Below are 20,088 nucleotides of genomic sequence, written 5' to 3' on the forward strand. Positions count from 1 at the left end.
TAATGTGTTTTTTTTTTTTTTTTTTTTTTGTTAGGCTAGAGGCCACCGTGTGATGACGATTTGCCCTCGGTATGACCAATATAAAGATGCTTGGGACACTTGTGTTGTGGCTCAGGTAGTATTCTCTCCTCTTTTGCTCTGTATGTGTATTTTAATATATAGGATTATGCTTCAGTTCTTACAAATGATGCATTAATTAAGGAGGCCATATCTCTTTGTAATGTTATTCTGATGCAGATCCAAATTGGGGATAAAGTTGAGGATGTCCGTTTCTTTCATTGCTACAAACGTGGAGTTGATCGTGTCTTTGTTGATCATCCAATCTTTCTTGCTAAGGTTTGTTTGTTTATATATATATATATATATATATATTGGTTAACTAATCAATCACAAGGTGTATTGTACTTTTGGTGAGCTCATGAGGGAATAATGCAGGTTTTGGGCAAAACAGGATCCAAAATCTATGGTCCTATAACTGGAGTAGACTACAATGACAACCAACTACGGTTCAGTCTCTTGTGTCAGGTAAAACTCTTTTTCTTTTTACTTCTCTAGTTGTTGAACTCTCACGGTTGTGTTGTGTTGTGTTCTGAGTCATTTGATTGGAACATGTAGCTAAGCAATAATAACATGATTTACCTCTTGGTAGGCTGCTCTTGAGGCACCACAGGTTCTGAACCTGAACAGCAGCAAGTATTTCTCTGGACCATATGGTGAGAAAATGATTTTTTTCTGAGTATAAAAATCATCAGTTTTCTGAAAAGTTTCAAAAATCGTATTTGTCTGATGTTTGTAGGTGAAGATGTGGTCTTTGTTGCCAATGACTGGCACACAGCTCTTCTTCCATGTTACCTCAAATCTAAGTATCAATCTCATGGAGTCTACATAAATGCAAAGGTAGGTATAAATAGAACTAGCAGTGTTCATTCATTTATTTAGCTATCCAGTTTTAAAGGAGAAAGCTTTTAACAAACCTTGAACTGCGACTCTAGCTTTCATACATTTTTACCAACGAACGATATATCAAAATTGCCATCGGGTGGTGTTTACTGTCTAGGTTGTCTTCTGCATTCACAACATAGCCTACCAGGGAAGATTTGCCTTTGATGACTACTCTCTTCTCAATTTGCCCACCAGTTTTAAAAGTTCGTTCGACTTCATTGACGGGTACTGATGTCTACGAAAGCTTTCTCAGAACAACACACCATTCCGTTTTATATGTTGTTTTCAGTTATATAAACTACTTATGTTCCATATTCAGGTATGAAAAGCCGGTAAAAGGACGGAAAATTAACTGGATGAAGGCTGCAATTCTGGAAGCGGACCGTGTCTTGACAGTTAGTCCATACTACGCTCAAGAACTCATCTCTGGAATCGATCGAGGCGTGGAACTCCATACATACCTTCGAATGAAAACAGTTTCCGGGATTATTAACGGAATGGATGTTCAAGAATGGAACCCTTCCACTGACAAGTACATAGATATCAAATATGATATTACCACTGTAAGATTTTTATTTTTATCTCATAGATCAGTGCATTTGGAATTGAACAAGTAGGCGGGAAATGGTTACTGATCTTATTACATGTATTTTCTTGTTTTTACAGGTTACTGATGCTAAGCCATTGATCAATGAAGCTCTTCAGGCTGCTGTTGGACTTCCTGTGGACAGGGATGTCCCTGTTATCGGTTTCATAGGGAGGTTAGAGGAACAGAAGGGCTCTGATATCCTAGTGGAAGCTATTTCCAAGTTCATGGGGCTTAACGTTCAGATGGTTATCCTTGTGAGTACTGCATAAAGCGGTGGACTTGTTGTGATCATAAATAACCACTTTACGATCACAAACTTGTTGAATCTTACCTGATTTTTTTTTCAACAGGGAACCGGTAAGAAGAAGATGGAGGCTCAGATTCTGGAACTGGAAGAGAAATTCCCAGGGAAGGCAGTTGGAGTGGCGAAATTCAACGTGCCGTTGGCTCATATGATCACTGCTGGAGCTGACTTCATCATTGTCCCCAGCAGGTTTGAGCCGTGTGGTCTCATTCAGCTGCACGCTATGAGATATGGAACCGTCCCTATTGTCGCATCTACTGGTGGCCTTGTGGACACTGTTAAAGATGGCTACACAGGTTTCCACATTGGAAGATTCAACGTCAAGGTAACTCAAAAAACAGTGTTTCTGATAGGTACATTACAACAGATTAATATTCTAAAATTGAGTTACGAATTTGCTTTGTTTACAGTGTGAAGTTGTGGATCCGGAAGATGTGATTGCAACAGCAAAGGCTGTGACGAGAGCCGTTGCAGTGTATGGAACATCCGCAATGAAAGAGATGGTTAAGAACTGCATGGACCAAGACTTCTCCTGGAAGGTTAGTGTTTCAATTCATTGTAAAGTTTGAAACTTTGGTTGTTGTTGGAATCAATCTTGATATTGATGAGATGCAGGGACCTGCGAGGTTGTGGGAGAAGGTACTATTGTCCCTAAATGTGGCCGGGAGTGAAGCCGGAATCGAGGGTGAAGAGATAGCTCCTCTGGCGAAGGAGAACGTAGCGACGCCTTGAGAATGTGTTTTTTCTTTGTGTCGTAACTCGTAAGTGGTTGAAGAATGCGTTAGGAAGTTAGGATTAGGGAAGGTCGAGGACAAGTAATGTATACTACTGTATATGGGAAATGTTACAGAGTCTATTATGATAATAAAATTTTCGTGAACCTACCAATTTCACATTGTGGTATTAGAAACTACCAATTTTGGCAAATTCATCAAAACTTATCGAATCTTGTTTACCAAAATATAGCATAAAAATTTATCTATAAATGAGTGGTAAAAATGTATTTTTAAAAATAAATGCCCNAAAAAAAAAAAAAAAAAAAAAAAAAAGAATATGATAAAGTATAGAACAAATACGAAGGAATTATCAAGAAGACCAACGCCAAAGTTCAGTTTCTATAATCACTGACCAGGCAAAGCAGAGCGACCAATTGCTCGTTTCTTAATTATTTCACAGAGAATTTTGTTTTGCTAATTCTTTTTTTATGTCTGTAATTAAGCAATTCAGGCCGTTCTCATATTTATTTCTAACATTTAGTTAATTATTTTATTAGTCGATCTTGAAATTTTTTTTATCTTGAACATAGAGGGACGGCAGAACCTACTTTCTTTATTTTTAGTATCCGATTACCAACCTCTTAATTACAATATTTATTATTCAAATCAATTTATCGCTTTCGGCTTTTTTCGAACCGGAAGATGTAGTCTTTATTTTTGCTTTACCCCTTGGTAATCTGACCACACAGGATAGCTTGGGTCGGAATTTGACAAAAAAACGGAGTATACACCGTTAAATCTGGATATCAAGCTTTGCGCCTTAAACCGGACAATGACTCCCCTGTCTCCGGTCCCAATATTGTTCCTCTACATGCATTTGTCTGGCAGATTAGGTGCCCACCAAAATTTAGACATTTTTTGTGGCAAGCAATTACGGGTTGCATGGCGACAACAGCTAATCTGCGGCGACGTGGACTTAGTTGTGATATGGAGTGTGCGATTTGTGGAGGGTCGGAGGAGACAGTCAATCGTGCCCTTTTCTTATGTCCTCCGGCTAGGCAGGTTTGGGGATTGTCCCAATTCCCGACATCTTCGGGTTGCTTCCCTTCAAACTCTCTTTATGATAACATGAATTCATTATTTTGGAGATTTCAGGACACTCCTTCGGTAGAAGTGTTTCCATGGATTCTCTGGTATATCTGGAAGGCCAGAAATGATAAGTTGTTCAGCAACTTGGATTCCAATCCGTTAGCTATTTTACGGATAGCGGAAGAGGAATCAAAGCTTTGGTCTTTAGCCCAAGAGGATCCCTTAGGCTCCTTACCTCAGGGTGGCTCTCGACCTCCATCTAGGTCTATGGTTCATACTTGTGACACGGTTAACGGATATGGATCTAGTTACCGATGTTTTGTGGATGGATCTTGGAAGGCGTCTGACCAGTTTATAGGTAGAGGATGACATTGTATTTCTCCTGAGGGAGAACCTCCCACTATGGGTACATCTAATTCTCGTCGTAGCTTGTCACCCCTCCATGCAGAGGTGGAAGCCCTCATATGGGCAATGCGCTGTATGATTGGTGCAGATAATGAGAAAGTTGTTTTTCTCACAGACTGTTCTGATTTGGTGAAGATGGTGTCTTCGCCTTCCGAGTGACCTGCTTTCAAGACATATTTGGACGTTATTGAAGAAGATAAGGATGAATTCCTATCATTTTCTGTAGTCCAGATTCCCAGATCACAGAATGGTAGAGCGGACAAACTGGCGTGTCGAGCTAGAGTGGAGTCGCATCTGGTTACCTTCGTGAACAATTTTCCTTCTAATTGGCTCGTTTGAGCCAATCTTGTATTCTGCTGGCAAAAAAAAAAAGAAAGCGTATGGATAATAATGTGTAAGGTTAATGTTTGAAATTGAAACCACTTACTTTCGTAGTAAAATATGAAGATGTATTGGTTTGTCTGAACTAGTGTGTCTGTATGATTCAAGAAGTTATACAGGATTGTTGGTGTTTTATGTGCCTGAAAAGTTTCTAGAAGGATTGAAAAGGCAATATTGAAGAACGGTTTGAGGATGAATTGAAGAGGAAAATTACTATTTCTTTGGTTAATTAAATTGAAATTTTACAAGGAAAAGGAAAATAGCAAAAAGGAAAAAGACATTTTCTTATGAAATTTGGAAATCTTCTCCTATGGTGATTAGGAAGTCTTGATGGGTATATAAGGAGGTGTTGGGCACTTCCTAGAGAGGTAAGAGAGCTGAGGCATAAAGGTTAGAATCCTAGAGAGCTTTATGTTTGTGTGCGGCTTAGTTTCGCGGTTTGGTGCTTGGGTTGTTCAAACTTCTTTGTTCATCGGTGTGACGTGTGTGTGAAGGTTGCTCAAGAGAGTTGAAGATCTGAAGTCTAGGCTCAGGGGGAGTTTAGCCCAAGGTTAGGTTATTTTGGTTTGAATCTAGGCTCAGTGTGAGTTTAGTTAAGGGTAGAGATTTATCCTTAAGATTTCATGTTATAGAATGGAGCGGTGAATTAAGAGGGTTGTGCTTGATTTACGCGTTTGCGAATAGGTTGTATTTGCTTTCTTGTTCTAGTGGAATCGAAATCTGGACGTGGTCCCGAGGAGTAGGAAAAACCGAACCTCGTTAACAAAGCTCTTGTGTTATTTACTTTCTGAACTTTATTATTTGCACCTCATCCGCATTTACAAGTGGTATCAGAGCGGGTTCTCGATAGAGATTTAGTCTATGTGGTAACAAAACTCACACCGAGCCTAGATTCAAACCAAGATAACCTAACCTTGGACTAAACTCCCCCTGAGCCTAGACTTCAGATCTTCAACTCTCTTGAGCAATCTTCACACACACGTCACACCGACAAACCAAGAAGCTTGAACAACCCAAGCTCCAAACCACGAACTAAGCCGCACACAAACAGAAAGCTCTCTAGGATTCTAACCTTTATGCCTCAGCTCTCTTACCTCTCTAGGAAGTGCCCAACACCTCCTTATATACCCATCAAGACTTCCTAATCACCATAGGAGAAGATTTCCAAATTTCATAAGAAATGCCTTTTTCTTTTTTGTTATTTTCCTTTTCCTTGTAAAACTTCAATTTAATTAACCAAAGAAATAGTAATTTTCCTCTTCAATTCATCCTCAAACCGTCCTTCAATATTGCCTTCTCAAACCTTCTAGAAACTTCTCAGACACATAAAACACCAACAATCCTGTATCACTTCTTGAATCATACAGACACACTAGTTCAGACAAACCAATACATCTTCATTCTCCCCCTTTTTGAATATGATTGTGAACTCATCAGTTTAAACTCTTAAACACCATCACCAAACACATCTTCATTACAAAAAGCTTGTGAAGAAGCTGAAGCGATCGTTTCCTGCAAAATTTGAGTCAAAAATTTCTGCAGTTGAAGAAGCTCATAATTTAGATGAGATGGCTTTTGATGAGTTTGTTGGAATTCTTAAAGCTTTTGAATTAAGCAAAGCATATGAAACTGAAGGAGTAAAGAAGAAAGATGGTCAAGTTAAGGAAGCAATAAAGAAGGAAGTTGACATTGGAGTAGCTCTTAAAGTATCATCTGTGAAGATTCAATGGCTATGTTATCAAGACAATTTGCTAAATTTCTGAAGCGTAAGGGCGAAGAGAAAAAAAGTAGAATGGGTGAAGAGATGAATACTTCATCAAAGAATGTTCAATGTTTTGAATGCAAAGGATACGGTCATGTACGGTCTGATTGTGCCACTCTACAAAAGCATAAGAAGAAGACTATGAATGTTGTTAAATGCTGATGCAGAGCTCTTGTATTACTTACTTTCTGCACTTTATTATTTGCACCTCATCCGCATTTACAAAATATTGAGCTTTCGTATCTTAAACATACTTTAGTTTTAGTGATAGTTTTATTAAATACAAAAATCAGAATACAAAATTGTAGTAGTACTAGTCTACTGTCCCAGCTTTACAAGGAGGAAGTGGAGAGCCGCAAAGACAGTCGTTGCCAACAAACGCGCTTGCGGGCAACTTTGTCGCAGGAAGCTTTCCGCAAAGATGGTTCTGACTCAAGTTTAGTTTCTTTAGTCCAATCACCGTCTTGGGCACATCCCCAAATATTAAGTTTCTTGACAGATCCAAGACTTTCAGCGCCTTATTAAACTTCAACTTCCCCATGTCAAATCGGAGTTTATTCCCCATGCCTGGAACTCTAGTAAAAGGTCATCCCTCTGGTTCAAGAACGATGCGAGGCTTCCTGAGATATCGTTGTCCGATAGGTCAATGTATCCATAGCTGTTGAGTTCCACCAGCTTCAAGTCGTCAAAGCTCATCTTGATCCCACATTTTGCCAGCTTCAGCGCGCTCTTGAACGTCGACGAGGTCACCCATTCAGGAATTGTTTTTAGGTGAAATCTGTTGTATGATAGATCGAGAGATGCGATGCCACCTATAGTGTTATTTAAGGCAGGGAACGGATCGGTTAAAAGATTGTGGGAGAGATGGAGACTGGTAAGTTCCGTCAGCTTGGCAAAACTCATCGGCACGACCCCAGAGAATCGATTTTTGGAGAGATCAGAGTGCCTTCAACTTCGATAAATCGTTAGGGATCATCCCTGATAGATTGTTCTGGCTTAGTATGAGGTCTTTCAGAGTCGTTGCAAGGTACGAAGGAAGTTTTTCGGACAATCTGTTGCGGGAGAGATCAAGAGTTTCGAGGCTCGTCATGGATTTGAAAATATTTGGTATGGTTCCAGAGAGGCGGTTGCCACCAAGCTTTAGCACAGTTAAGTGAGTCATTTTGGTTATCGAACCGGGGATAGGACCGGTGAAGTGGTTTCCCTCAAGATTCAACGCTACCAACTGGCTTAGGGCACCGATGTTGGCAGGGAGGGGACCAGAGAGACCGGTATATATCAAATACACTACACGTAGATTTGGTAATTTGAAGACGAACTGAGGAAAAGAACCAGTGAGCTTACGTTGAAAGATGTAAATCGATTCGAGGTGCTGCACTTTAGCAAGGGACAACGAGATAGTACTAGGGAGGTATTTCTTGTCATAAACGGCCTCTCCAGCGATATCGAGTGTGACGACGCGCTCACTCTGGCCGCATGCGATACCTTGCCAGGCGCAGCAAAAAGTACCTTTCTTCCAGGAGCTGAGAATGCCCGAAGGATCTTGAGTTATACCTGCTTTGAAAGCTAAAAGACCCGCCTCATCATCAGGATGACACCTTGCAGCTTCTATGGAACTTAAACACTGGAGAAAGATAACCGCGGCAAAGGTGAAGAGAGTGAAGGAACAAGAGTTCATGTTGTTGTCTTGTGTTGATTGAGTGAAAGCAATTGGTAAGCTATTAATAGAAAGAGAGAGTGTCGGCTCGATCGAAATGTGCAAGAATCAAAATTTTGAAGTTCTCATTTCATTTTCTATTTCTTATCAAACGCGTTTTTTTTTTTAATAAAATATAACCTTAAGAAAACAAGTTGACGTAAGTAGTGGCAATAATCGTGGTGGAAATTATCATTCACAAGAAAGGCTTGAAAATCACTTTTCTAGATCTTGACAATGTAAGAGATCTGAGATCCACGTGAGTCTAGTCTAGATAGTAACAAATAAAAAATCATATTTCGAGACTGTATATGATTATTATCTATAACATGTTCTTCAAGATGAAGCATTATTTTGGCCAGGTAAGTTGAATTCGTAGCTACAACTTCATGATAACATTAACCAATTGATCACGTGAGACATGCTGAACTTGTTCTCAAAACAAAATGGTAGCTCGGTTACTATATATCTGAGGAATAGAAGTTGCCATTCTCGGTTTTGTCAAAAAAGAAAAAGAAGAAGTTGCCATTCTCGGATTCCATTTTTGATCCAACCGGGTTGGACCAACCCCATACCGAGAAAACCTTATTGAGTGGAGCACTTCATGAATCAATTGTCTAATAGCAATTGTGTATTATGGTATTGAAGTGAATCTTAATTACATAATATCATGAAAAATTAAGAGAAAAATATGAATTGTGCCAAGTGATATACTTTTTCGTCAATGCCAGTTTGTGAAACTCATTGTCCCACCTGCCATATCCTGCTACATAAAATACTAGAATACCCTCATGTAATTAAAACACAAGAAATCGTTTTCTTTTCTCGAGATATTTGGGAATTAACCTAAAGTTGTCAGACCAATTAAAGAAGCTTTTCTTTCCCATTGATTTTTTTTCTTCTCCGCTTTATCTCAAAAAAGAGAGAAACCATCTCTTTCTTCCTATGTAACCATCGACTTTTCACTTTCTGCAATCTCTATCTCTTTCTTGCTAACATCACTTCATCCTCAATATCTCTCACTTCCACAATCGGCCCTCTTTCCGTCCCACTCCTTACGGCAGCATATAATGGACAACCGATCTAACCGATCTAATAACGAAGTTCAGTTGTCCACCATGTACCCTGTCTGACCTGCCTTACCCCTCCGTAGGCGACCAACACGGCGGTCTAGTTCTGGAGACCTTCCACCGGAGCTTGTGTATGTTTTTTTAAATTTTCTAAGATCTAGGTTTTATGGTATTGATGGACCATTGGGTAGCCGATGGACCATTTGGTTGTGATGGACCATCTATTAGGAGTAGACATGTTAATGACGTATGTTTAATTTTGTCTACTACATTTTGTCTATTATCAGAGATGCAAAACCCACGAGGTAGCCACAAGTAAGACAAGATTGAAGTCTCTCCAACCGGGTATGTGTTCATGGACCAAATGAGTTCTGATTATATGTTTCATCTTCAAATTAGTCATGAATCTTGTGAACGATGGACCATTTGGTAGTGATGACAACCAGTTAGAAGTAGACATGTTTATATGATAGCTTTTTAGGCTTATGGACCAGTTGCTAACCGATAGACCATTATTAGCTATGGAACATTTCGTCGATGGACTATCTGTTAGCGAGAGATCATTTGTTAAAAATAGACATCTTGCTGTCATAAGGACCAATATAAATGAGTGTTTTTCAATTTTGTCTATTTTATTTTGTTTATTATCATAGCTTTGAAGCCCCAAAGGTAGCCATAAGTAAGACACTATAGGAGGAACAAATTGAAGACTCTCCAACCTAGTATGTGCTTATGGACCAGATGTGTTATGATTATTTGTTTCTTCTTCAAATTAATCATTAATTTTGGTAGCGATGGACCATTTGTCATTTGTTAGTGATGGACTATTTGCATAAATAGACATGTTGATATCTGATGGACCAATGTAAATGACTTATCTTTATTACAACATTCGTAACATATTTTCACTTTTATCTATTATCAGATCTATGTAGATTTAATTACTCTTAAACACAAGCCAATTAATAGAATTACTCTTTAGTTCACTCTAACACAATCCATGAAATAGAAAGACTTCCACCATTATTGTAATCGCATGAAACAGTCCATCATTGTTCATCAGTTTTTTTTGTTTCACTCTCCTTTAATGAAAGGATAATCTTGTCTTTTTAATTGATGGGATGAATGTAGAAAATGGCACTCTAGAAAAGGAAAACATCAAACTGGCATTTTTGACTAAAATTCCAAAAATTAGTGGATACAAATTCTTGAGCTGAAAATTCATTAGGGGTTAGGAACCAAATTAATTACAGTTGAGTTTTAACCCTAATAAAACATGTGCAAAAATATCCCTTTGTGTCTTTTGTGAGTTTGTTCAAAATATAAGTATCTCTATAATTTGTGTTTCTTTCTTCGCACTTGTTTGCTTTGATTCCAAGATTATGCATATTCTATTTGACTTCTAGTGAGGAAATTAAAGTCACAGTTCGTGTCTCTACTTTTTTCTATTTGTGACATGTTTGGTTAATGAAGGTTAACAATAATTTTTCTTTTGCAGACACCCTCTACAGTTTCTGGAGATACTCAGCAGACCCAAATATGTTAATGTTGTAACCAAACAACAGAATGCTTTGTGGCACATCTCCCTTAGGCTCTGATTCTTCAGTTTGTTGTGTCAATTGTGGTGCTTTTACCCATTCTTTCCAACGTGCTTACTTGCAACTATGAGAACAACACGGTGAAGAAGGGTCGCTTGCTGGACGGAAATCAAAGACCACTGCAGGCACTGAAGAACAAGTTCAGGTGCACAACAACACAAAACTAAATTGGATTACCCTTTCGTTTTGTCTTGTTTTTGTTATCACTAACTTTTTCTCCTGGTGATATATATATATATATATATATCAGTCAGTCATTAATGCAAATTTGATTCCAACCTTGGTCAATCTGGCTCAAAGTGCTGAAATTATGACATGAAGAAAGAAGCTGCATGGGCGATTTCCTCTAATGCGACCTTACGTGCTTCTCATGATCACATCAAGTACGTGTCTGTCTTTTTTCTTTTCTTTTTCCACTTCTTAACATGCTTAATTATATAGATGGTCAAGTCACAATTGATACCCATTGGTGTAATACAGATACATGGTGGAGCAGAGCTGCATAAAACCTTTATGTGATACTCTGTCCAGATATAAGAACCATCGTAAAGTGTCTGGATGGTTTGGAAAACATTTTGAAAGGCCGGAGCGGCTGCAGGAGACGTGAACTGATTGAAAATGCGGAAGGGCAAGACAATATTCTGCAACACCACGTAAGCAATGAGATCTACCAGAAGGCTTTGAAGATTCTAGAGACGGCTTGAAGAAGATGATGAGGAGACACAACAATAATAACCACCAAGGTGATAGATCTAGGCTTTTCGTTATACAAATGCCAATATGTTCCACCAAAAAGAATTATGGAAGAATTGGTTTCTGATGAGTTGGTGGTGCTGAATTGAATCTCCTTTAATCCCCAAACACTACTAGAAAAGCAAATTAAATTTCTAGAGATCTTAATCAAATGGCAAAGATTCAATTTCATGATTCTAGTAACAAGTCTTGTTTGGATTAAAACCAGAAAAATTAACCATTAAAGTTACTTTTTAACAATACGAGATAAAAACTGATACTAAAACAGCAGGCTTATGATGAATCTAACAGTCTTAAGAGAATAATTACAATGACTTGACTCGGTAATGTCTCACTCTCACACAAATAACCGAGCCTTTCTTTCCCTTGACCTTCAAACCTCTTGGAATTTTGGGTTCTCACCACAACAAAGACCTCCCTGAAACTCCCATTGTTCCTATGATCACCCAAAATAAAGCACATAGTGCCCCAATGATTGATAAGCAGAAGAACCCCTTGTTCTTATTCTTCTTGTCATTGTTTCCTCCAGACTTCTTCCTCTTCACAGCTGAATCACTAGCTGTGACAACAACATTATTATTTTTACCTGTGCTTTTAGAAGCAAACCTGAAAAGACCACCACTGCTTGACATTCTGACAAGGTTCACTTTAACAAATGCATTCTCTGAAGCATATGCTGGCTTTGCAGGAACCGATTCCAGGAAAGTCCATAGACTAGAAGCAAACTGACTTGACTCGCCTTTTGTTGCTTCATCTTCCTTAGTTATACTTGTACTAGAAGGAAGAGGGTTTATGAATTCAGATGGAACACCTGTCGAGGGAATATGATTAGGAAAAATTGGCCTACATATATAATATACTTGCGATCGTCAGAAGAGCTCTTTAAGCTGCTTTATATATACCCCCATCCAGTGGCTTTGCCCACAATAAGATAAGATTTTAGTATGCAAGCGAAACAGAGGTATTTAGGAATCTGTTACCTGTACCAGGCGCCTCAATAAACCGGACAGCGGTGAGTCTGTCATTGTTTAGCTCCTGCATCAAGGATGATCCATTGTTTATCTGTCTGGTATAGCTGTTATGGAGTGGCCAGTTGCTAGCTTGTTTCTTCCTTGTTTGCTGCTGGAACTGGTAAGTATTAGTCTGGTCAGTCACCAGAGAAGTATTACATTGTTCAACCCCGTTTCCGAAATGACCACTGACAGGACCTGACTGAAGATTTGTCGCACCCAAATCACGGAAATATGAATCAGCATCAACGAAATCATTATCATTCAGGACACCGGAGTTCTTCTTCGTGGCTTCCAGAGAAGTTGGTTCAGGTTCAGGTAGCAAAAGATCATCGATTTCCAAATACATATCTTCTTCGAAATTCACATGAGAGTCCAGTCCGGAAACCCCATTCAGCTGCATGGTTGGACCAGGCTGATCGCTAACCTGTCTCATCAGCTCTTCAATATCATTATCATCCAACTCAGATTGGCTAATCCCCTTGGCCCATAAGTTATTATTATCAACACCAGCTGAAACAATAAGCTGATTTCCAGGAACATCTACAGGCTCATCAACATCATCACCCTCTTCAACCCATTCTTCTTCAATAAAAGGAGCTCCATATTGCTCACCATTCTTAGGACCAGACCCACTTTTCTTATAAATCTTGTAAAGAACATAAGCATCCTTAACATCTCCGCCACCGCACCTCTTGAGTTCCTCTTCGTGCAATGTGTACTCGTGCATGACCCAATTAGTCCTCTCACCATTAGGTGCCCTGCCTCTATGGAAAACAAGCGTCTTCTTCTCTCCAACCGGTCGAGAATCACACTTGATGACCCTATCTTTCCCTGTTGCTTTCCAATAGCCACGTTCAGTAGCTCTACTTGACCTACTCCCATGTTTCCTATCCCTCAAACTGAAAAAGAACCATTGACGATCCCTAGTCTTATATAACGCTCTCTCTACAAAACAAAAAAGATTCCATTTTTTCGAGTCAGAAGCTTCTAAAAAATCAAACCTTTCAAGCCATCGACCATATATATATATAAGATTCTTGAACTACGAACTCATCGAAGACAGAGCAAACCAACCCAGTTTTTTAATTTTCATGAAAAAGCAAGTGAATTTGAAAGAATTGAAGGAAGGATAAGACTGAAAATGAAAAGGGTACCAGGCAATTCCTCAGGATCAAACTTGTAGACATCAGTCTCTCCGATTGCTTCGACTCTGAGTTTTTTCCGGCGGATCTTTCTCTTGAGATAATACACAACAAGCTCCTCATCAGTCGGATGAAACCTAAAACCTGGAGCTAAACCTCCGTTCTCAGCCGTCAAATCCATCACTTCGTCTCTCCCTCTTCCTATTACAGAGAATTTATAAAAAAACAAAAAAAGAAAAAACCCTAAAAAGTTCAGATTTTTTTGTACCAAATGAAAGAAGAAGAAAGAAGAAGAGTCGTTTTTTTTTTGTTAAGTTTTTCATTTAATTTAATTGGGGCATTTTTGCGTGGAGAGGAAGGTTTGGATTTGTGAGACGACACGTCGGATAAGTGTCTGATCGCAGAAAGCGTGAGATTCACGCGCTTTTAATACCAATATGGGCCTATCAAAACTGGGCCTTTCTTTTCCTTCTGTAAATGCCCAATAAAATTTGCATTTTGCTTCTGCAATTGACTAGAACACATCAGAAGTGTCTAGAGAGAGCTTTGGTCTGTATATATTTTTTTCATACAACACATTTGTATTCTCCAGAAAAAATTTGTATCTTTTGTTACTCTGTTTCTCTGTTGACAAATGAGGTATTTTTTGTGATTAAGTGTTGTTTTGTTGCTATGAAACTGTATTATTTGATCATGAAGTCGTTTTGATTTCTAAATGAGGTTGGTGAGTTTTTTTCTTGGTTTTGATATGCTTTCGAAATTTTCAGTAGACATCCAACGGTGAAGTGGGCGCAAAGATCTGATAAGGTTTACATAACCGTGGAATTGCCGGATGCTGAAGATGTTAAGGTGAAGCTTGAGCCTCACGGCAAGTTCTTTTTCTCTGCTACGAGTGGACCTAGCAAGACACCGTACGAGGTGGACATTGATCTGTTTGAAAGTGTTGATGTGAATGTAAGTACAAAGATCGAATTTGTTTGTTTGTATGTGTTCTTGTATTCAGTTTTGGATCTTTTGGAGATTGTGATTTTGGTTGGGATGATTGGTAGGAGAGCAAGGCGAGTGTAAGCTCGAGGTGTATATGTTACATGGTGAAGAAAGCTGAGAGCAAATGGTGGAACAGATTGATTAAGCAAGAAGGGAAAACTCCAGTGTACTTGAAAGTTGATTGGGATAAATGGGTTGATGAAGATGAAGATAAAGGTATAAGAATGATTACTTAACCCTGAAAGAGCTTAATTATACTTATCTTAACTTAGCTGACTCTTTAATTATTTGCCAGGAGGAGCTGATGATATGGACTTTGGAGATTTTGATTTCAATGTAAGGCCAATAATTTTGCGTGAAAGATTAACCATATTTCTTCGACGTATCAATAAGGAAACTAATGTATTGTTGTTGCTTATTTTTTTTGTTTTTTTAGAGTCTCAACATGGGAGACACTGATGGCATTGGAGATGAAGGTAAGGATTTGGACATGTATAGGATCTTAGATTAGTGCTGTTTTGAGAAATTGAAGAAGTTTTTGTATCAAGTACATTTGAGGATTAGGTTTGGTTTAGTGATGAGATGTTTTCTTACAGAAGGTGATAGTGATATGGAGGAAGAGACTACGGCAGAGTCAAAGGTAGCGGAGAAGATTGAAGAAGAAGAAAATGCAGAGAAAGATAAAGAAGCTGCATCAGAGGTGAAGAAGAATTAAGTTTGATCATCTTATGTTAAGATTGTCCTACTGATCTTGCACCTTTCTCTTTGAACTTTATATGGTATATGTGACTTTCAGATATTTTGATGTAGTGGTGTGAAGGATGATGTGGGAGATTGGAGATTTGTAGTTTCTATATATATTTGTCATAAACTAGTCTTAACATAAAATGTGATTGCAAGTCGAGAGTATAAACATTAACGCTACAAAAGTATATAGTCATGTTGTGTACTGATATGGTTTTATATTTGAATAATCTTCTATATTAAAATTGTTTATTATTATTGTTAAAATTTAATCTTGTAAACTGATCCTGTAAACAAAACTGCCTTATGGTGAAAGAAGAAACAAATGAATCAAATGAAATTATAAGTTAACCGCTGAGATTCTATTTCAATTTTTGTTCATTGACATGATAAATTTTTATCAATGGAATCGTTTTTTAAAATAAAAATGTCATTTTAAACAATTTTTTAAGATTTCCATGAGCTATTTATCAATTTTTTGCGACGGTTTAATTCATTGGAATTAGAGTTTCATGCGGCAAAGGTCAGCAGAAAAGCTTAAAGACGTGTCTTTCATCTCATTTCTATCTTCATACTTACTTTAATCAGTTTTCGTAAAACTAAAACACATTGTGTTTTTAAGGCATTTTTGTTGTTGTTGTTGGGTTTGTTTAATGCCACAAAAAAGAAAAAAAAAATTATCGTTAGGCCATTTCTATTGGGCCAACATTTTGGGTGTTTTAAACTTTTATAAAATAAAACATATAAAGAATAATGGATAAAAAACATGTTATTGAGTCTTGATGTAGAACTGGACCAGTTCTTGGGTGACGTGGCAACTCGTGATTGAATACAATTTTTTGTAAAGGAGAAAACATTTATTTGTTTGGAGGAAGTTTTGTTTTTTTTTTTTTTATTTATATCTTTAATGTTTTTTTGTTTCATAAAAAATTGGTATTGTATTTTGAATTTTAGTATAAGTTTTTTAAGTTCGCAATTTAAATATTATTTTTTAAAGTTTTTAAAATTGTAATATGTTTGTTTGTTTGTTTTTATTTATATCTTTAAAGTTTTTTTTGTTTCATAAAAATTTGGTATTGTATTTTGAATTTTAGTATAAGTTTTTTAAGTTTGCAATTTAAATGTTATTTTTTAAAGTTTTTAAAATTGTAATATGTTTGTTTGTTTTATTTATTTATATCTTTAATGTTTTTTTTGTTTCATAAAAATTTGGTATTATATTTTGAATTTTAGTATAGGTTTTTTAAGTTTGTAATCTAAATATTATTTTTTAAAGTTTTTAAAATTGTAATATATTTTAAGTTATTATATTATTAAATTTTATAATCTTAAACATGTTTTCCAATAACCAAACTTCTTAAATAAAAAATCTAAATTAATGATTTAACATTATATTAATAATATTTTTATTATAAGAACACTCATATCAGTTATCTGAATGCAGATGCCCTTAGAAAAAGTATATGAGTATTAAATCAAAAAGTTGTGAGTTGAACCAAACGTGAAAGCTGTAAAGTTAGCAAAAACCGACAACTACACCAAAGAAGGCTAATCGAAGAATATGTTCTTTGCCTATAGACTCAACAGTCAACACTATATTTATAATCCTATTATCCGAATGTAATAATATAATATAACACACAAAATATATATATCATCAACTAATATAATCTATATCTAAAATAATATTTTTATTTATGGACTAGCAAATAAAATATATTTCTTCCGACAAAAAAAATAATACATATGTATATACTGTAAAGACAAAATACATAAAAATATCTTACTTTTCTGGTAGAAGAAAATTCAATAATAGAGCCGACCGACCTATGCCGGTGCAAACGCCACGCAATATCAGAGCCAATTCATTCATTTATCAAAACCTTTGTCAGTTTCCCCCAAAAAGTAACCTTACTTATTAGGTTTCTGAGGTTTTTTCAATTCAATCAGTGAATGAATCGTCCATGTGAAGCTTTTGTTTGATTGCTTTTACATTCCCTTTTCTTTTTCTTTACTCCTCCTCTCTAGATTCGTTTCAAGAAAGATACTTGTATTTTTCTTTTCTTGTTATCAACGCAACAAGTTCATCATATTAAAAAAAACTCAATAAAATTATAGTACTAAAAAGTTTTCAATATGAGACCTGATACTAGTATTATTTATACTCTGGTTTACTTCTTTTTATGGAATTTAACTTAGTTTTAGATATTATTTAAAAATACACAACCACATCGAGATTCCCTCCTTAAATTACCGACTCAAATAATAATAATAATAAATCCGAAATCTAAAATTTAATAAACAAAAAGTAGATAAACGAATCATAATCTCACGTCACTAGCTCCCGTTCCGACACTCTCTCTTTCCGACCACTGTTGTCTAATAAACTCAAACCCTCTGCAAATTGTCTTCTTCGCTTCAAACTCCATCGTCACTTCTCTCTCCTCTCCGCCGGAAACAACCGCCGGCATTCCCTCTTTCCCGTCATGGAACTCAAGAGCTTCCGCCGCTCTTCTTCCTTCATATTCCTCCTCTCAGGTTCTTCATCTCATTTCTTTACTTTATCAAAAAATTACTAACAGTACGTCGTTTTAACCTCTCAATGTGACTATATATATACAGTAACGTTTATTATCCCAACGGCGATAGCTTCAATCGGAGTAAACTACGGCCAAATCGGAGACAACCTCCCATCACCGTCCGAAGTAATCCCACTGATAAAATCAATCGGAGCGACGAAAGTAAAACTGTACGACGCGAATCCACAGATCCTCAAAGCTTTCGCCAACACCGGGATCGAATTCATCGTCGGACTCGGAAACGAGTACCTCTCCAAGATGAAAGATCCGTCGAAAGCATTGACATGGATCAAACAAAACGTTACTCCATTTTTACCGGCGACTAACATCACCTGCATCACTATCGGAAACGAGATCTTAGCTCTCAACGACTCATCGCTCACCCTCAGCCTCCTCCCCGCGATGCAAGGGGTTCACTCTGCTCTAACCACCGCGGGACTCTCCGATCAAATCTCCGTAACCACCGCACACTCGCTCTCCATCCTCAAAACCTCGTTCCCGCCTTCCGCCGGGGAGTTTCAACCGGATCTACTCGACTCACTCACCCCGATCCTCGAGTTCCACCGGAAAACAGAGTCTCCGTTCTTGATCAACGCGTACCCTTTCTTCGCTTACAAAGGCAGCCCTAAAGAGGTGCCTCTCGACTTCGTTCTGTTTCAGCCGAACCAAGGAGTCGTGGATCCGGCCACCGGGTTTCACTACGACAACATGCTCTTCGCTCAGATCGACGCCGTGTACTCTGCTTTAGCGGCGGCCGGGTATAAGTCTTTGAGAGTTGAGATATCGGAGACTGGGTGGCCGTCTAAAGGTGACGACGACGAGTTCGGAGCTACGCCGGAGAACGCGAAGAGGTACAACGGGAACTTGATCAAGATGATGATGAGTGGTAAGAAGACTAAAACGCCCCTGAGACCTAGCAACGATCTCAGTATTTACGTTTTTGCCCTTTTTAATGAGAACTTGAAACCTGGTCCGACGTCGGAGAGGAATTATGGGTTGTTTAAACCTGATGGGACTCAGGCTTATTCACTTGGGTTTACTTTAAACGATGTCGTGAGAGGGGCTAGTGGCGGCGGTGGTGGGAATACTAGTAGTAGCGGTGGAGGAGGAGGAAAGGCGCCGGTGTCACCGGTTTCTCCGGTGGCGCCGGATAGTGCCTCAACTGGCTATTTGGCTATTTCGTATGCTCCCGTAACGGTAAGATTCTTCGAATTGTCTTTTCTTAAAGTTTTAGTAAAGCATAAGATTCGATTTTACAACCTCTTAGGTTAAATATTCTATTTAAGGATTTTTTCTTTTATATAAGATTTTTTTTTAATAAATGGTTAGTATTAGTAGCAATCCAAAAATTTGCTAAATTTAAAGTCCAATGTGATACTATTACGACCAAAACATGTAACCTAACTACACCTCTAGTATTAGTGTCACTATCCTGTTTTAATCTCTTCTATTTTGGGTTATTAAACTATGATGCTAAAATTTACATTTGAGTGTGTGAAGTGATAAAATATGCTTTTATGCGAAAATTATTGCAGGGGAAAAGAAAAGGGGAAGGTGCAATATTGTCAATGGCGGTGGTGATGATGAGCATGTTACTGGCGAGACACTTACTTTGATTACACGAAACTGAGTTAACTTGTAGAAGCAAAAGCTATATCCAAGCCTTTTGCATTCTTCCAAATTCCAGACTACTGCTTGAGCTATTTTCACGGCTATTTTTTTTCCCATATAATATTTATGTTAGAAATTCATTTTGCACCATATGTAGCACGAGGAGTCACACTCAATTCACTTCTATATTACCAATCAATAATACTCTTATTATGTTAGTGAGGTTCGGTTTAATATCTTTCTTTTCTTGACTATTACATTAATCAATAAAAAAGTAAGTAAATTTATTATGTACATCGATCTATCAGGTCTATAACTAATGTACATATTTTAGCTATATAGCTTTCTTTTATTAAAAACCTGAAACTGTTGCATGACATGTTGAAAATGTTAAGTTGTTAACCTTAACATGGTGAAAAGATGAATTATCAAAGGTAATTGAGATGTTTCTACAATCTGGGCATATGTATTGTCCCTGAAGTGAAAATACATACAACACAAGGTAAGAACAAACATAGAAGAGGCAGTAAGTTCCAATACAATTTTTTCGGCTACTTCATCATCTGGACGGACGACCATCTCAGTCTTTAACTTCAATATATAGTTTTTCTTGTTCAAGTCTTCATGGTCGACCGTACTTGTTTGATGAATCAATTACACATTCAAACAAACAAATAAAAAATTTAAGCAAATACATATTTTGTTTT

At 37.5% G+C, this 20,088-nt stretch overlaps 4 protein-coding genes, 1 long non-coding RNA gene and 1 pseudogene across 9 annotated transcripts in view; 4 read left to right on the forward strand and 2 right to left on the reverse strand.

The window, feature by feature from the left end:
• LOC104741860 (granule-bound starch synthase 1, chloroplastic/amyloplastic) overlaps positions 1-2,738 on the forward strand; it is a 4,319-nt gene extending 1,581 nt beyond the window's left edge. The window contains exons 2-12 of the mRNA XM_010462780.2: positions 35-115; positions 238-336; positions 436-525; positions 650-713; positions 797-897; positions 1,058-1,167; positions 1,262-1,505; positions 1,609-1,785; positions 1,882-2,160; positions 2,246-2,374; positions 2,451-2,738. Of these exons, the coding sequence (XP_010461082.1) occupies positions 35-115; positions 238-336; positions 436-525; positions 650-713; positions 797-897; positions 1,058-1,167; positions 1,262-1,505; positions 1,609-1,785; positions 1,882-2,160; positions 2,246-2,374; positions 2,451-2,567 (1,491 nt within the window). The 3' untranslated portion in view covers positions 2,568-2,738. The remainder of the gene's footprint in view (positions 1-34; positions 116-237; positions 337-435; positions 526-649; positions 714-796; positions 898-1,057; positions 1,168-1,261; positions 1,506-1,608; positions 1,786-1,881; positions 2,161-2,245; positions 2,375-2,450) is intronic.
• On the reverse strand, positions 6,388-7,925 carry LOC104741861 (annotated as a pseudogene).
• On the forward strand, positions 8,774-11,420 carry LOC104741863. Its single transcript, XR_002035088.1, has 4 exons — positions 8,774-9,085; positions 9,242-9,299; positions 10,453-10,697; positions 10,803-11,420. It is a non-coding gene; the product is annotated as an uncharacterized LOC104741863 (long non-coding RNA).
• Positions 11,519-13,752, reverse strand: LOC104741862 (NAC domain-containing protein 13). The gene is made up of 3 exons (XM_010462781.2): positions 13,473-13,752; positions 12,286-13,263; positions 11,519-12,116 (listed from the first exon to the last, which is right to left on the reverse strand). Exons 1-3 carry the CDS (start codon positions 13,639-13,641, stop codon positions 11,704-11,706), a joined length of 1,560 nt encoding a protein of 519 aa, XP_010461083.1. The 5' UTR covers positions 13,642-13,752; the 3' UTR covers positions 11,519-11,703.
• Positions 14,008-15,430, forward strand: LOC104741864 (uncharacterized protein OsI_027940-like). Of its 5 annotated transcripts, none has more exons than XM_010462786.2 (7): positions 14,008-14,099; positions 14,228-14,414; positions 14,510-14,663; positions 14,743-14,783; positions 14,884-14,923; positions 15,044-15,147; positions 15,244-15,430. In XM_010462786.2, exons 1-7 carry the CDS (start codon positions 14,095-14,097, stop codon positions 15,250-15,252), a joined length of 540 nt encoding a protein of 179 aa, XP_010461088.1. In that variant the 5' UTR covers positions 14,008-14,094; the 3' UTR covers positions 15,253-15,430. The 5 variants fall into 5 exon arrangements, with proteins under 5 accessions (XP_010461088.1, XP_010461086.1, XP_010461085.1 ...); XM_010462784.2 differs by having other exon boundaries at positions 15,258-15,430; XM_010462783.2 differs by having other exon boundaries at positions 15,044-15,430.
• LOC104741865 (glucan endo-1,3-beta-glucosidase 11) lies at positions 17,340-19,615 on the forward strand. Its single transcript, XM_010462787.2, has 3 exons — positions 17,340-17,729; positions 17,814-18,967; positions 19,306-19,615. The coding sequence occupies exons 1-3, from the start codon at positions 17,678-17,680 to the stop codon at positions 19,384-19,386; spliced, it is 1,287 nt and encodes a 428-aa protein (XP_010461089.1). The 5' UTR covers positions 17,340-17,677; the 3' UTR covers positions 19,387-19,615.

This window comes from Camelina sativa, chromosome 14 (assembly GCF_000633955.1).
Source record: "Camelina sativa cultivar DH55 chromosome 14, Cs, whole genome shotgun sequence".
NCBI lineage: Eukaryota > Viridiplantae > Streptophyta > Magnoliopsida > Brassicales > Brassicaceae > Camelina > Camelina sativa.

Excerpts from the sequence above, each read along its gene's own strand:
- LOC104741862 (XM_010462781.2), bottom strand. The coding sequence starts at position 13,641 with ATGGATTTGACGGCTGAGAACGGAGGTTTAGCTCCAGGTTTTAGGTTT. Across the intron at positions 13,264-13,472 it reads TGATCCTGAGGAATTGCCTG|AGAGAGCGTTATATAAGACT; the intron begins GTACCCTTTTCA and ends TTTGTTTTGTAG. Across the intron at positions 12,117-12,285 it reads TATTGAGGCGCCTGGTACAG|GTGTTCCATCTGAATTCATA; the intron begins GTAACAGATTCC and ends TTCCCTCGACAG.
- LOC104741864 (XM_010462783.2), top strand. Across the intron at positions 14,664-14,742 it reads TGATGAAGATGAAGATAAAG|GAGGAGCTGATGATATGGAC; the intron begins GTATAAGAATGA and ends ATTATTTGCCAG. Across the intron at positions 14,924-15,043 it reads TGATGGCATTGGAGATGAAG|AAGGTGATAGTGATATGGAG; the intron begins GTAAGGATTTGG and ends GTTTTCTTACAG.
- LOC104741865 (XM_010462787.2), top strand. The coding sequence starts at position 17,678 with ATGGAACTCAAGAGCTTCCGCCGCTCTTCTTCCTTCATATTCCTCCTC. Across the intron at positions 17,730-17,813 it reads CTTCATATTCCTCCTCTCAG|TAACGTTTATTATCCCAACG; the intron begins GTTCTTCATCTC and ends ATATATATACAG. Across the intron at positions 18,968-19,305 it reads TTTCGTATGCTCCCGTAACG|GGGAAAAGAAAAGGGGAAGG; the intron begins GTAAGATTCTTC and ends AAATTATTGCAG.